Source organism: Poecile atricapillus, chromosome Z, assembly GCF_030490865.1.
Source record: "Poecile atricapillus isolate bPoeAtr1 chromosome Z, bPoeAtr1.hap1, whole genome shotgun sequence".
NCBI classification, from domain to species: Eukaryota; Metazoa; Chordata; class Aves; order Passeriformes; family Paridae; genus Poecile; species Poecile atricapillus.
Window position 1 is genome coordinate 143,804,186 of NC_081289.1, and position 16,732 is coordinate 143,820,917.

Below are 16,732 nucleotides of genomic sequence, written 5' to 3' on the forward strand. Positions count from 1 at the left end.
AGAGGGAAGGAGGAGCCCAGCTGAGGTGGTGCCACTTGCAGGGTCCTGAGCAGGGAGGGCAGCCCCCAGCACCTTGTAAATAACAATTAGAAAACTAATTAAGATACTTGCTTATTAATGCAAAGGCATTTCTGAGGGAGAGAGGCAGCCCCAAAGAGCCCCTCCATCCCCTGCCATCCTCACCTCTGCCTCAGACCCCACCTGGAACAACAAAGGCTGTGCACTTGGAGATGGTTTTCCACCTTGCACAAGCTTGGGCAAAAAAATATTGATACTAAGAAGCAATTTACTTTGGGCTGTGCTGCGCCATCGATCGCGGGGCAGAACTCCCCATTAAAATCAATGATTCTGAAATGTTCAGTGTGGGTCTGGAGCATCGATGGGGAGTTTTGCTTAAAAATCAATGATGTAATATGGCACTCTGTCAATAATTTTTCTGTATTCCCATTTCCAAATATTTGCAGTCAGTTTTGTGCTTCCTTCTCTGCATTTGGTGCCTCTTTGTGCCTTTGGAAAGTTCTGGTGGTGATGCCAGGGCTGTGCTCGGGGCTGGCAGGGGGTTCTGCCCCTCTCCAGGAGCACGGGAGGTTCCAGAAACTGTATGGAGCGCACTGCTCCCTGCTTTCATGCCAATATAGTGACAATAGCTCTCATTTCTTTAATTTGCTGATGATGAGTCCCTGCAGGAAACTGGTAAAATGCCTCCTGATAAAAATCTCTGGCACTCAGACAACCAACAAGGCTCACTCGGGGTTTGGGGCGACCCTTCTGCCCTGGTGGGCTCTTTGCCATTAGGACTGGAGCTGCTGGGCACTGCTTTACCTCCTCCCAGCGAGGAGCACAGCTGCTGTACAGCTCCATAGAAACAATATCAGAAATCAGTCCTTGCTGCCCTTCACAAGGACCAGCGCAGAGCTGCGGTGCCACAGCGGGCACCAGGACACACCTGGACCCACTCAGGGTGGCTGTTGTGCTTGAGATCTCCTTCCTCTTCTCCTATGTCTGATCGTAGGTAAAGAAGCTGAGAAAAATTAACATGTGCCATTTGAAATATTGCATTTTGCATCTTCTTTCCTTGTGGGGTCAGTGGTCACTCAGAATAGTAAAAGAAGGTTAAATACTTGCCAGCATACTCATAAGAAACACAGCTATTTCCCAGGCTCCTTTATCCTGAGACATGATGGCCAACACTTCCCAAGTGTGAGTGACCCTATTGTTTGTCCTGTCCCCAAACAGTTGGATTTCCTGTGGTGCCAAGGAAGAGCCTGCCCTGTCTCCTCGGGGTGCTGCTGGTGACAGGAAAACGGGGACACTACTGCAGCTGTCTGAGCGGTGAGTTAGAGACGTCAACGGGGAAATTCGGTAATGGCATTTCCTCTTCCCTGCACTCCAGCTCTGCTCACTCCCCTAAAAAAACCAGATTTAAAAATCCCAACACCTGGCTTCTGTTTTTGCCCATCCTGCCAGTCCCTGCCCAAGCAGAGGGATGGGGTTTGGGGCTTTTCTCACCCGCTGTGTCTCCAGAGAAGCCTAATTCCATTTCTTGTGTGGCTTAACTTTGAAATCAAATGTCAGTGGTATCAGATGGATGGGAATGAACATGCCTCTGCCTGTCTAGTCTGGACTGGGGTCTGTCCCAAATGAAATTAAAACACTGAAGTATTCCAAGAGTGATATAAACACCTACCTAAGGGGTGAGCCACTTTGTGACCTTCCTCTTGTTACTCTTTAAAAAATGTAAAATCCAGTAAATAGGAAAATACCCAAGCGGTGGAAATCAGGCTCCACACTGAGGAACTGGCGTGTGACGACGCGCTGGAATTCCGAGTGGCTTCCTCCATCGGCCACCGCAGCGCTGAGCTATTGACAGCAACAGATACAAAAGAAGCAAAACCTTTCAAAAGTAGCATTTCTAGCTCTAGTGGGAAGGAACAAGAAAATGAAGAGATTTAGGGTGTTGAGTAGAACGCTAAAATATGAACAGATATTGAAAAGTACTGAGTGGCTTATCTAGAAATGCAAAATGTTTCAACTTTGCAGCTGCACAAATCGCATCCACAGAACGTGATAAAAGCTTTGCACCGCTAAATACGCTGAAACCCTTGGGTGAGCGGTAGCTAAAAAGCATCTTTAAATGATGGAAAAGATTTTAGGGTGGGTTTGTTTCCTTTCTAGAATTCTATCTGAAGAACGTTGAATTTGGTTTTGGGCACTTTTTTTTTAGACAATTGTTTGGCACTTGAAGATTTATGTTCTTAGGCACAATGCGACAAGGTGAGCTTGGCCAGTCCTTCCCCGTGCATCCTGTAGAGCAGCTGGAACTCTGCAGGCAGCTGGTGGGACTCCTGCCACTTGGTGGTGAACTTGGTTCCCTTCTTGTCGTAGTAGTGGTACGGGAGGTCCTCCCGCGTGTTGGGGTCGAAGCCGAAGGGCCAGAAGCCGTACAGGTGGATCTCGTCGCACACGGCCGAAGCCAGGGTGTACATGAGGATCCCTGTGCTCAGCCGCTTCGGGGACAGGTGCTTGTTCCTCCAGTACCTGCCGAGACAAGAGGGTGAGTCACCAGCGATCTGCTCAGAAACTACTCAGGGCTGCTCTCAAGCAACCACAGAACTCCAGTGGCTCTGGAAACCAGTGGTGCTGACGTGCCAGACCACATCAGGCAGGAGGGGGAAAATCAGATGTATTTGTACAAAGAGATGGATTGGACACGAGGCAAGCCCACCCACCTGTTAACGTGCTGCATGATATTTCCTGGCCAAGCCAGCTGGACCTTCAGCTGCCCTCTGTGCTCAACGAAGAAATCAACCAGTGTTCTCGTGACCGTCGCCGACGTGTGGAAGAAAAAAGCGGGGATCCAAAGAATGGCCCCATCGAGCTTTTTCAGACTCAAAAAGAAGTTGTTGCGGTCCTGGATGGTCAAGAGGTTGTTGTAATACTTCTCCAGGATGCTGGGGTTGAAGGTGGTAAGGTTGGTTTTCCGTCCAACATCTTTCTGGAAAGCCTCGGTTGGAGCAAAATTGCAGCGAAAGACAAAATCCGATTTATCGATCTCCTGCCCGCACTGGCTCCCGGTCAGGATCCCGCTGTTGCCCACCACAGCACAGATGTTGTAGTGCTTGTTCAGGATGGGAGACACGTCAGGAAGCAGAGACCTGAAATTATTGCTGATGGAGAAAACGTATTTATGGCTGGAATAATCGTAGTGCATCAGCTGCCCGATCCGAACGCTGCTCTTGGTCAGAGAAAAGTTTTTGATGACGTCGACATGCTGAAGGATTTCTTGCCTAGGAAAGAGCAAAATATCAGAAAACGTGGAGTTCTATTTCCCCTTTTGGGATTTGTTTTCCACCTAGACTTGTATTTTTCCTTTTATTTTTTAAAGTGTGCTGAAGTAGCTTCCTGAGCAGCGTGGTGCAACGGCTTTTAAATGAATATAAATAATGGGAATGAGAGAGCTGGCTCCTCACCTAGAGCTCCACTTGGTTTTACCAGCTGGTCCCCACTGATGCCAGCTCAGGCTGTGCCTCCTGGAATGGCGTCAGGATTAAAAGATGGGATAGGACAAGGAGAGCAGCTCCCACTACACCCCACACAGTCACCCAGCCATGGGGTGTGCACTGCCCTGCCTGGGCTGTGACACAGGGGGACAACAGCTTTCTGCTGGGGCTGTGGGTGCCCTTCATTCCTGCTGCAGCCACAGGGCACGTGAAGCAAAGCCAGGATATCCAATTCAATTAACTATATATATAATTTATATATATAGACATATATTTGTGTTTTCATTAACGAGCTTCCAATCACAAAACCAAGCGACAGTCGCTGTCTCCATCTATGCAAATATAATTCCTTAATTCATACTTGGGCAAGCACAGCAGCACTTTTCCAAGGGTTATTAGGGATACTTACAAAGCAAACAAAACCAACCCTGCTTGGGAATTTCCCTTTCAAGGCATAAAATTAGAAACTGAATAGGACTTTATTTGCTGATGTTTATGGAAAACAAACAACCGTTCCTCCAGCTCACATCCTCCAATGTCTGAGCGTTAATGGAGTCCCACTGGGTGCCCTAATTATGGGTTCTGGCTGATGGACAAGTGCAAAGGCAGCTCCTGAGGCATCAGCTGGAGTCACCAGAGGGGTGGCACAGGGACAGGCTCACGGAGCTGCTGTGCCTGGGCTAGGACAACACTGAGGGTGGCCACTGCCACACAGCCTGGGAGAAGAGATGGGACAAAGCAGCACCTCCTCTCTGTAGCCCACAGCTCCTGAGGGCAGCGTGTGGCAGCACTGGAAGGGGATTCCTTGTGCTGCTGTCCTTGGACAGTGGCCTGAAGGGAGGAGAAAAGCCCAAACCCTGCCCTGAGAGGTGGCTCTGTGGCCAGGCAGCCCCACCCTGCCTGGCCACAGAGCCAGATTCCTGCTCCCCGGGTGGGACCTGCGAGCAGAGCCACAAGGCAGTCCCTGACCCAGCACGCATTGCTCAGGACTGAATTCCACTCCAAGATGGCAGTAGCTGCCTGAAATGGCTACACGGTTTTATTTTCTTCTATAGAAATGTTTAATATATCAGCAAATCAGCAAATCTAATCTATCAGTGATCAGCAAATAGATGTAGGTATGAGAGCACAAAGCTCTGCGCCTGCCCCCGCAGCTGGAGCGGAGCTGGAGGCAGGAGCAGCTCTGCACTTGCTCAGAACTGCCAGCAGCTGGGAAGTTTCTGTGTGTGTGTTTGGCCTCCATGAACACAGCCTTTCATGGCTGTTCCAGCCCAAAGTGTTTCCAGTGCTGAAGCACACACAGCTATTTATCCTGGGGGAATGACGATTCCACCTGCACAGCAGGAATTGGGTCGCGCTCTTGTACAATAACGTGTGTCGCAGCCTGGAGTCCTGCTCTGAAATAACCGAGTCTTTGAGGACAGCTCTGAGTGGCTGGGGAAAAGCTCTGCTTCTGCCTTTGTCTCGTGTTGCTGGCAAATCCTCGGAGCTCAGAGCACCCAGCAGAGCTCTGCGTTCCCTGAAGTGTCACCGGGAGGGGACAGCCGGGGCCGTGCCCGGGGGCTCGCTCACCTCTGGTGGGCAAAGGCGCTCCGGTTGAACACCCACTTGGACGGCTTGTCCTGCAGGTCTTGGCCCAGGGAGTTGGTGATGGGGACGAACGACGGGTCCAGGAACTTCAGAGCGAACTGAGACCTGGAGATGGGCACAGACACGGAAACATGAACACACATGGACACACATGGACACACACAGACACACATGGAGACACATGGAGACACATGGAGACACAGAGACAGCCATGGACACGCTTGGACACACATGGACACACAGAGACAGCCATGGACACACTTGGAGACACATGGAGACACCCACGGACACACATGGAGACACCCACGGACACACATGGACACCCACGGACACACATGGACACACATGGACACACATGGAGACACCCACAGACACACATGGACACACATGGACACCCACGGACACACATGGAGACACCCACGGACACACATGGACACCCACGGACACACATGGACACACATGGACACACATGGAGACACCCATGGACACACATGGACACACATGGAGACACCCACGGACACACATGGAGACACATGGAGACACCCACACACACTCGTGGAGACACCCATACAGCACACATGGAAACACCCCCACACACAAATGGAGACACCCATACAGCACACATGGAAACACCTATACAGCACACATGGAGACATATGGAGACACCCATACACACGGAGACACCCATACAGCACACACGGAGACACCCACACGCACTTATGGAGGCACACACGAGAACACCCACGCAGACACAGAGGCACCCACACAAGCACCCTCCACAGCCCCACAGCCCCACACAGACACCCTCCACAGCCCCACACAAGCACCCTCCACAGCCCCACAGCCCCACACAGGCACCCTCCACAGCCCCACACAGACACCCTCCACAGCCTCTCACCGGCCGTGCCCGACCCTCCCCGCGGCCGCCGCCATCAGCACCACGGAGAGCGCCGGGCGCTGCGGCCGGGGCCGGGGCCGGGGCCGGGGCCGGGGCCGGGGCCGGGGCCGGGGCCGGGGCCGGGGCCGGGGCCGGGGCCGGGGCCGGGGCCGGGGCCGTGCCTCTGCCCCCGGGGCCGTGCCGCTGCTTGGACCGGGGCCGTGCCTCTGCCCCCGGGGCCGTGCCGCTGCTTGGACCGGGGCCGTGCCGCTGCCCGGGCCGCTGCCACCGGGGCCGGGGCCGGGGCCGGGGCCGGGGCCGTGCCGCTCCCCCGCCTCCTCCCCGCTGCCCCCGCCGCCTCCCCGGTGCCCGGGCCGTGCTGCGGCCCCTCTGCCGCGTCCCCCCGGTGCCCGGGCCGTGCTGCGGCCCCTCTGCCGCGTCCCCCCGGTGCAGGGCCGGGCCCGGGGCCAGCATTGCGGGCTCACCTGAATCCCGCGTGGAACATGTACATGCGGGGCCCGGCTGCGCCGGCGGCGCGGGGCGCCCCGAAGATGTTGTCCTTCTTGAGCGAGACGTAGCTGATGAGGGACAGGATGAGCAGCGCCACGCTGAGCATGACGAGCCCCAGCACGCTGGCCACCCGCACCATCTTGCAGCTCCGCATGCCGGAGGCGGCCCCGCGGCTGGGCGGGTGCGGGGCGGCCGCGCCGCTACATTGGGGGCGGCGGCGGGGCCGGGGCCGGGCCGGCTCCGCCGAGCTCGCGGGAAGATGGAGGGACCGGGCGGGGAAATGGCAGCCGGGAGCGGCACCCCCGGCTGTGCCACCCTGCCGACCCCCGGCACCCCCCGCTTCCCTCCCGACGGGCACAACGACAAGGCCGGCTTTGCCCCGCACGGCCCCACGGTCCCTCCAAAGCCCCGGGGCCACCCGGAGAGCCCCAGTACCCCCCAACAGCCCCCGGGTCTCCTCCGCAGTGTGCCCACCCGGCCGTCCCCACTGTTCCCCCAGCAGCCCTAAGGTGCCCAGACCGCCCTTCCCGCTGCCCAAGTGACCCCCCCCAAAAACCTGGAGTGGCCCAGCCTGGCAGCCACAGGGACCCCCCTGGAACCCCGGGGCTGAAGGGACCCCACGGAGCCCCCAGATACGCGTCAGGGCTGGGGAGCTCAGCCATGGGGAGCCCAGGCTGCCGGGGACACTGTCTGTGCCGGGGACCCTGTGTCTCTGCTGTGTCTCTGCTGGGGACCTGTGTGTGTGCTGGGGATCCTGTGTCTCTGCCAGGACCCTGTGTCTCTGCCGGGGACACTGTGCCTCTGCTGTGTCTGTGCTGGGGATCTGTGTCTGTGCTGGAGACCTGTGTCTATGTTGTGTCTCTGCTGGGACCCTGTGTCTCTCCCAGGACCCTGTGTCTCCCCCAGGACCCTGTGTCTCTCCCAGGACCCTGTGTCTCTGCTGGGACCCTGTGTCTCTCCCAGGACCCTGTGTCTCCCCCAGACCCTGTGTCCCTGGTGAGACCCTGTGTCCCTGGTGGGACCCTATGTCTCCCCCAGGACCCTCTCTCTCCTCCAGGACCCTGTATCCCTGGTGGGTCCCTGTGTCCCTGGTGGGTCCCTGTGTCCCTGGTGGGTCTCTGTGTCCCTGGTGGGTCTCTGTGTCCCTGGTGGGTCCCTGTGTCTCTGCTGGGTCCCTGTGTCTCTCCCAGGACCCTGTGTCCCTGGTGGCACCCTGTGTCCCTGGTGGTACCCTGTGTCTCTCCCAGGACCCTGTGTCCCTGGTGGCACCCTGTATCCCTGGTGGCACCCTGTGTCCCTGGTGGGTCCCTGTGTCCCTGGTGGGTCCCTGTGTCCATGGTGGGTCCCTGTGTCCATGGTGGGTCCCTGTGTCCATGGTGGGTCCCTGTGTCCATGGTGGGTCTCTGTGTCCCTGGTGGGTCCCTGTGTCCCTGGTGGCACCCTGTGTCCCTGGGTGGGTCCCTGTGTCCCTGGTGGGTCCCTGTGTCCCTGGTGGGTCCCTGTGTCCCTGGTGGCACCCTGTGTCCCTGGTGGGTCCCTGTGTCCCTGGGTGGGCACACAGGGTGCCCAGCTCTCATTTCCCTGTGACACCGCAGATCACGGGTGGCACGTACGGAGCTGTGGGAGCCTGTGCTGGGCACTGCAGACTCTGCTGGCTCAGAAGACCCCTCGCTCTTTAAAAGCCTGGTGTTTGGAGCACGGGTCATTAAACTGCCCCCTAAACCACGGAGTAAATCCCACGTGAGCTCCAACAGAGCCTTCTGCACTCCAGGGATGTCTTTCATGAACACGGCCGCTGTGAGCCACATCGCTCTCGGTGTTTCTTCCAGCTCCATTTCCCCCTCACACAGCTCCCCCACAAACCCCGAGTTCACTGAAGTGCCTCATAAATAATAGATCCTGTCTTTGTAGCCCCGTCCTTGCTCTGGGCTATTTCCTGCCCGCTCTCCATGCACGGAGCTCTCTTTGAAGAGCAGGAGCATGAGGAGCTCGTAGGGTTGGGGTTTGCATCAGTGTGCTTCCTCAGCCTCAGTGGGAGTTCAGCCACAGCACGGCCTGAGGTCTAAATCCAGCTGCTGGGGGATGCCTGTGGCGTTGGTGGAGCGACAGGAAAGGCTGGCAATGCAGGAAATTCAAACGGTGCTTTGATAAAGGACACAGACATTTTATGTGACTGTCACCTGATGTCCATCACTGTCCACCCAGTGCACGGTGACCCCAGCTTCAGCATGGATTGTGCTGTCCCAGTGACATCCTAGGCTTCCCAGGATAAACCAACTGCAGACTTTCACTTTAAATATTTTAAAAATCAGTTCTGTAACATTTAATATTGTCTCCTGTAGTTTCTGACCTTGAGTCCTGGGGGTGGGAATAAACCCCAGAGTGAGACTGTGCAGCCCTGGTCTCACAGTCCTGTCCACTCTCTTTTCTCTTGCAGGAGAGTTTGCAGCTGCTGGAAAACTGGGAAAGGCCGTTCAGTTCCAAGCCCCTGCCATGGACACCTTCCTTGGGCCAGGTTGTTCCAAGCTCCATCCAACACTGCCAACAAGAGAAGCAGCACTGCTGCGGTGTCACCGCTTTTGGGGACAGCTCAGCTGGAGCAGGGACATTGATGGCACTCTGCTCCCATGTCTGGACCCTGATTCTGTGCAAAAGAGATCTGGGAGGACCTTGGGAAGGCGTTTTGGTAAGGAATGTTTAGACTCTGTCGTGTGCTGCAGCCTCTCCCCTGACCCTCAGTGAGCCCCAGCCCCACCAACAAGTTGCAGTGGAAACAAAGGCAGTTCTCGCTTCAGATTCTTCAGAGATAGCAATATGTCAGGAGCCCCTGGAGAGGCCGAAAGTAAATGAATCAGTGCTAGAAAGTGAAGGATATCATCCGTGCTGAATGGTGAAAAGGAGTCCTGAACAGTATCTTCATTGATTTTCCTGTAATTGCCACAGAGCTGGGCTCGCCGGAGGCTGCAGCAGGAGCGGGGAGGCCCAGGTACCGCTCCTGCCTCAATTAGGGAGCTCAGGGCTGCTCCAGAGGAGCCTCTGGGCTGGGAGCCCGTGTTTTCACTGGCCACAGGCTGCTCTGAAAGCTGCCACGAGGACAAGGGACAGCTTGGAAGGACATGTCCCAGGCTGCCAGCAGCTTCCCAGTGGCCCTGGGATAGCCCCGGCTGCACGGAGCCCTCGGCTGGTGAGAAACACCAGCCCTAAAGCCAGGAAAATCCAAAATCTGGTTAGCTGAGAGGTGAGGCTGTGCAAGGAGCAATGTGCCTTGTGTGTGGAACCTCTCAGCTGGGCAGTGGGACAGCCTGGGCAGAGCACGAGGGATGGGTCCCACGGAGGAGGAGACACGGCCACAGCACATGAGAGGAACCAGGAGCATCCATCCACTTTCCAGCCCAGAGGAGGAGCCAGGTCAGCTCAGAAAAGGTTCCCACTTCTGGATTTATTCATGCAAAAGGTACATGGTCTTTATAATGGTACTGGAAAGTTGTGCTTTGAAGATTTGTCCCCACTGAAATCCACTTTTTCCAGGTTATCTTTGCAATTTCCCTCCCTCCTTTGAAGCTGGTGTTTGGGTTCTCCAAGCATAAGGGGGTCTCGGTCTGCCTCACAGCGGTTTTAAATTCTCTTTAAAGCCAGGCGCTTGTCAGCCTGCTGGGGTGTGAAGATCCATGAATTTATTACCACGGCCACTCTCCCTCCGAGGCTGCCGGCTTCCAGCAGCTCCGCAAAGGAATTCCCTGGGGAAAGGTGTGAGAGCCGAGCTCCTGCGGCTCCTGGGCCAGCCTGCTGGGCTGAGGAACCCTCCCGTGGTGGCTCCAGAGGCAGAGGGACCAGCCTCGGGGACAGGAGCCAGGCAAGGGGACACAGTGGGGACACTGCCCTGGCTGCCTGGGGCTGGAGCAAGGCAAGGGGACACAGTGGGGACACTGCCGGGCTGCCTGGGGCTGGCCCCGGGGAAAGGAGCCAGGCAAGGGGACACAGTGGGGACACTGCCCTGGCTGCCTGGGGCTGACCCCAGCGGGAGCAGCGAGGGCAGGAGCTGGGATCCCAATGGGAGCCGTGCAGTATGAGACTAGAGGGACCCTAAAGGGACCCCAGAGGGATCCCAGAGGGACCCTAAAGGGACCCCAGAGGGATCCCAGAGGGACCCTAAAGGGACCCCAGAGGGACCCTAAAGGGACCCTAGAGGGACCCTAAAGCGACCCCAGAGGGACCCTAAAGGGACCCTAGAGGGACCCTAAAGAGACTCTAAAGGGACCCCAGAGGGATCCTAAAGGACCCTAGAGGGACCCTAAAGGCACCCTAAAGGCACCCTAAAGGGACCCAGAGGGATCCCAGCGGGCCCCCAGAGGGACCCCGGCGGGACCCTAAAGGACCCTAAAGGGACCCAGCCGGATCCCAGCGGGCCCTCAGAGGGACCCTAGCGGGACCCCAAAGGCACCCTAAAGGCACCCTAAAGGGACCCAGCGGGATTCCAGCGGGCCCCCGGCCGTCCCCCGGCGGGACCCGGTGCTCCTGAGCCCCGCGGTTTCCCTGAGTCACTCGGAGCTCCGCGTTCCTGCTGATGCAGCGCCGGGGTCACTAAATGCTTTGTTGAACGCCTGCCCGAGTGTGCCTAAGTGCTTTCAGCCTGGGTGGCTGCTGAATCGGGTTTCCTGGGACAATTATTTTCAACATAAGTACCCAAAGTCTGCTCCAGTCCTTTTCTAAGTGCTTACGTTATTTTGTTTTAAAAAACCTGGCATTGCATCCTTATCCCTGTGCTCAGAGCCGTCCCAGAGATGTACTTATTTTAATTCTATTTGGAAAAACGCTTGCTGGGCACAACTCCTCCTGACTCTGAAACCTGTGAGCTCTCACTCTTCTGGCAGTGCCCCTGGCATGGGGTCACATCCCGTCAGGAATCTTTGGGAATTCATTCCCAAGCCTCAGGAACAATCCTGGTGTGCCCATGAGGAGGCACTGGGTGTGTGTGGCAGGACCAGGGTTAGTTAAGCCAGGCTTGGCAAGGCTGGCAGCTGAAGGAGGTTCCTGGGGGCTCAGGAGAACACAGAGACTGCTGCCCCTGGAACAGGGAAACTGCCAATTCCCAGGTTATTATTCACTCTTCACCTAGTTAAACCACCAGGAATTTACTACAGGCTTCAGGATTCAAGCTCAGCATTTCTTTTAATAGTTTATTACATTTTCAAACCATCCCACCACCTGGCTTGTTGCACTGCATTCAGGTCTCCCGTGCTTCACCTCCTTCCCAAGGAAACCAGAGAGACCCCAGGGTGGGGAGGCTGCTCCAGAGGCTCCTCTGTAGTGGAGAAGGAGGTGATGAGGCCAGGAGTGTCCCCAGCCCCGCAGGGATGGCTGGCAGCACCCAGGGACCCTCGGGATGTGTCTGTATCAGCCACCCTCGGCAAGGACAGCCAGCCCCACTGTGGAAAATCCCGATAAAACGCTCCCCAAAGCTGGGAAGAGCACGGAGAGCGATCAGTGCTGTGCACGCAGCTGAGCCTCCTGCAGATTGCTTCTCTTTAGACCTAATCCTCCGTGCTGGAAAAAATCCCAAATCTCTTCATTTTTTTATGGAGTGATTATCACAGAGTGCAGAATGATTGTGTAAAAATTAATCCTGGGGGATGAGATCAGGTTTGGAGCTGGTAAACAAACCTTTCCCGGAGTGAGGGAATTAAGCTCCCTTGTTTTCCCTGCTTTATCCAGGAGCAGCGGATCAGGGACACCCAAAAGGCTTCCCGAGGTGGGAGGAGGAGCATGGAGAGGGCAGGGGAAGCTCTGGCAGGACAGATGGGGACAGCCAGCGGTGGGACCGTGCCGGCAGCCCCAGGGCTCGGGTTCAAGAAGGTGCTTAAGCCCAGCATTAGCCAGCCCCATCCCGCTGCCAAGTGTGATGGATCTGTAACTATTCTGGAGCCATCCATGAATATTGCATGTGGATGCACTTATTGGAGCCTCCCCTGCATGGCTGCCCGGGCCTGCTTTAATGTTGGGCTGTCAGGAAATGCAAGGCAGGGAGGAATAACTGGGATCAGCCCTTTTGGTGCCAGCAGGGGAGGGTGTGGGGGGACAGGCAGGGAGTGAGTGGGGGGCTCTGGGCTGATTTCAACCCCTCCCTCAGCTGTTTGATCCCTGGAAGCCAACAGCATATGGCTTTGGGGGAGCTGTCTGCTGGCCCAGCCCTGCCCAGGAGCACAGGGACAGGGAGCAGCCCTGGTGGGGACAGGTGACAGTGACTTGGAGTCCTGCTGCACACTCGTGCTGCCTTTCTCAGCCCTGCCCAGGAGCACAGGGACATGGAGCAGCCACTGGAGGGACAGGTGACAGTGACTTGGAGTCCTGCTGCACACTCGTGCCGTGTTTCTCAGCCCTGGGCAGGAGCACAGGGACAGGGAGCAGCCACTGGGACAGGTGACAGTGACTTGGAGTCCTGCTGCACACTCGTGTCGTGTTTCTCAGCCCTGGGCAGGAGCACAGGGACAGGGAGCAGCCACTGGGACAGGTGACAGTGACTTGGAGTCCTGCTGCACACTCGTGCCGTGTTTCTCAAAGCCAAAAGCACAGCCAGGACTCCCGGGACGAGCGAGAACTGCTCAGGGAGCACCACCCCCAGAGGGGGCTCTGCAGGGATTCACCCAGTCAGGAGCTGCAGATTAAACTCGGGTTAATTTTATGCATTAATCAACAAGAGAGGGAACATTTCATTTTTACTGGATGGCCGGCGTCCCTCCCATTTACACCGCACGGCTCCATTGATTTCATTAGGATCTGCCAGGCAGCAACGAGAGCGGAACTCGGCCCCCTTAATTAAGACAACTGTTGCTAAAGGCGGAATGATGGAAAATAATTAACCCTGTAAAAAAAAAACACAAAACCACACGATGCTGAGAAGGAGAAATACATAATTTAGGAATCAGGAGGCCATGATGCAATATTAATTGCAGCCAGCATGTCTGAACAGCACGACACGCCGCGAGTCGTGCCGCTCCTCGCAGGCTGAGCTGGCTCTGCACCTTCAGCCAGGAGCCCCAGAGTTACATCTCTGCAATAAATGTCCTCCACAACAGGGTCTGGCTCTGCTCAGGGAGCTGCTGTCTCCTCTCCCAGAGCTCCACAAATACGCTGCTTCTGCTGCTGGAGGCTCAACCAATTCCATTAATTAAAGTTCTAATTGTGCTAAGGGAGCTTTGACCTCCTAGGAGGACCCTTGCCCTTCTTTGCAGAGAAAATTGGATTACTCCTCCTAGTGCTGATTGTGATAGCCCTCTCTGCAGCTAAAATATTCTCTCTACTTCCTAATCAAATGACTCAAAAAGGCCAAAGACAGAACTTTCAACAGCAATAACAAACACACCCATTTATTGAAAGGGACACAAGAAACAGCAGTTCCACAGGCAGTTTCTGGGGCTATAAATGGGTGCAAAGGGAAGCTCCCCTGGTCCCTGGTGATGCTTTAGGGGTTGGATACCAGGCTGTGAAGCTCCTTGAACACAAGAGGAGCCAGAGGAATGCCCTGGAGATCAGGATGTCGCTCACCCCGGGGCTGGGACAGCAGCAGGAGCAGCTGGGTCATTTCAGGATGAGGACATTGCCACAGCTCCATATTTATTTATTTATAAATAAATATTTATTTCATATTTATTTCACCACAGGGAAACTTCCTTATCCCATTGCTTCCAATAGTTTTCTCTGAGAGGCAGCTCCATAATGGTGGCAGGGAAAGATGATGGTGAAAAATCAATTAATTTTCATTTCCTATATCACTGTCATTAGTGGCAAAGCTGATTAGAACCATTCTGTTTAAGTGTTAGTAGGAGAAAATGGTTTGCCAGGGAAATGGTGGAGGTTGTGCACATAAAGCACATAAACCCCTCTGCTTGGCTCCAGAGCTCTCCCCTGTTTTGCTAACACACCAGAGACATCTCATCTTTATTTATCTCTTGGATTTCGATATTTTACATTCTTCATTCAACCTCAGGGTTCTCCTTCCAGCTCATCCTTCTTGGTCCCTACTGCAGAACAGTCCTGAAGCTGTCAGGACCCAGCAGCAGGTGGAAGTGTGTGATACAGTCATTAAATCAGTGTCAGTAATTAGTCACGATAATGAACTAACAGGGCCGTGGAATTGCTTCCAAGAAAACAACTCAGAGCTGTCCTTGCTCGCTGTGCCAGGTGTGTGAGGCTCCTCCAGGTGTGCACATCTGGCCAGAGGAACACCCAGGCTCCTGTCCCTGCTCTGCTCTCCCTCATCATCCTCTGCCCTCCCTTCCTTACACACTCAATCACGGAATTATTTCCTGACTGACTCTAATTTTATTTTGTAGCTCTCTCTAATGAGCTCTTTGTGTAATGCATCATAAATTACTTACAGCAAGATTTTTCTTTTACTTAGGATGGGTAAAAAATCGCCCTTGGCTCCAGCCGTGCCCACACCGTGCTGGATTTTTCCAGCCCCAGCTCAGCTACTCTCAAGCCCTAATTCTGCAGATAAACAGCTTCTATTTCATTAAATGAGCTCTGCACAGAATGTTTGTCTTAGTTATTTCCAGAAAATTAATTCATAGGGCTTAATCTGTTTAGCATCTGATTAATGGGATTTTTAATCAGCCATAATAATGATAATAACAAGCTTAAAGTAATAACCCGGGCAAAGGTGTGTATTTGTCTTTGCTGTGCCATCCTGACAGCCATCAGCTCTGCACAATAACTCAGATATTTGGCGTTGTTCCTTTCAGATCCATCCATCAGTTTGGAAAAGCACCTGTTCTCAGAGAGGGGCTTTGGGCAGCAGCTCCTGGAGCCAAAATCAGCCAAATGGAGCATCCCAACTGCTCCCTGCTGGGACACAGACGTCATTAAACCGTGTCTCTGGTAATTAAACAGCTGCTGCACCACACCTAGAGTCAGATTTGTCACCGGGGCACAGCAGGGATGTGTTGGAGTGTGGATCTGGTGGGACAGACACGGGTGGGGCTGTCTGTCCAAATTCCATTTTTTATCTGTGTCACATCCCCCAGCTGCCTGTGACCAGAGCACTGAGACCAAACACAAAAATTCTGCTCTTTTTGATCCTTCTGCACTTCTCACTCCTGCATTTCTCAGTCTCTTTGGAATATTCCCTCACGGGGAGCTGCGCTTATCTCAGTTCTCAGGGTCCAAAGCTCGTTAGGATCTTGTTTCTCCTGTTAATTAGGATGGCATCACAAAACCTGGCAGGTCTCTCCAGACTTCCTGCACAAGTTCAATTCACCATAACTTCTCTCCCTTTGGTTCTGAAGGCACAAAAAGGCTGTTTCATCTTTATATTAATTTTTATCCAATTAACTATAGACACGTGGATTGTTTTTATATATTAACAAATTAGTTTTTTAGATCTACTTACCTAATTAAAACTGTGACCAACTTTCAACCAATCACTCCTAAAAACTGCAGAATCATGGAGAAGAAGGAAGGAGGGCTAAAAACCACACTTTTCCCCCCTCTATCTTTACTCCATGTATTAAACACTCTAAAATCTGTATTTTTTACTTTGGTGACATATTAAACATTCTACTACATTCCACTTTATTTTTTCTAAATCCTGGTTTACCCAGGGATATTTGGAGGCCTTTCTGTCAGTGACAAATAGGATTAATACCTTTATGGAGAACAGGATAAAGGGAGAAATGTTCCTCCATTTCTGGATTTTTACATCTCCTCCTGTCGGGATTTCTTCCTGGGTGATGGCTGCTGTTCTTTTTGAGGGGAGGGACTGGTTTTGTGCCTGGCAGAGCCTGGGGCCGGCTGTTTTTGGCTGTGGCAGGAGGTCAGGGCACGGCTGCAGCGATTCCCAGGCAGGGATCAATAGGCAGGCAGCGCTCTCAGCACGTGCTGGGGGAGGCAGAAGCTTCCTCTGCCTCTCCCCGGCTGAAATTGGAAAGAAACGATCGATCCTTGACTCTTTTCGGGGTGAGGGGGAATTGCAGGAGGAAGATGGCTTGAAAGAATGAGATGGATGGGAGGAACTGGAGCTCATCGTGCAGGGGAGAGGAAAGCGCAGCGCAGATGATGATGATGATGATGATGCTGGCGGTCTGTCCGTCCATCAGGGGCTTTATCGGGGGGTCTCTCATGGAAACACCGGGTGCTGGGGGTCCTGGGCAGGAGGAGACATCCACGCTGTGCTGAGAAGCTCGGAGCAACTGGGCTGGGGGAAGACTGGCTTGAAAACCCCTTCCAGATCCAACCATTCTGGGCTTCTGTGGTTTCC

The 16,732-nt window shown here is 54.4% G+C and overlaps 1 protein-coding gene across 1 annotated transcript; it reads right to left on the reverse strand.

Moving 5' to 3' along the window:
- Nucleotides 1-2,255: 2,255 nt before the first annotated feature.
- On the reverse strand, nucleotides 2,256-6,631 carry LOC131592924 (sia-alpha-2,3-Gal-beta-1,4-GlcNAc-R:alpha 2,8-sialyltransferase). Its single transcript, XM_058864856.1, has 4 exons — nucleotides 6,453-6,631; nucleotides 5,073-5,195; nucleotides 2,730-3,287; nucleotides 2,256-2,538 (listed from the first exon to the last, which is right to left on the reverse strand). The coding sequence occupies exons 1-4, from the start codon at nucleotides 6,629-6,631 to the stop codon at nucleotides 2,256-2,258; spliced, it is 1,143 nt and encodes a 380-aa protein (XP_058720839.1).
- Nucleotides 6,632-16,732: the final 10,101 nt, after the last annotated feature.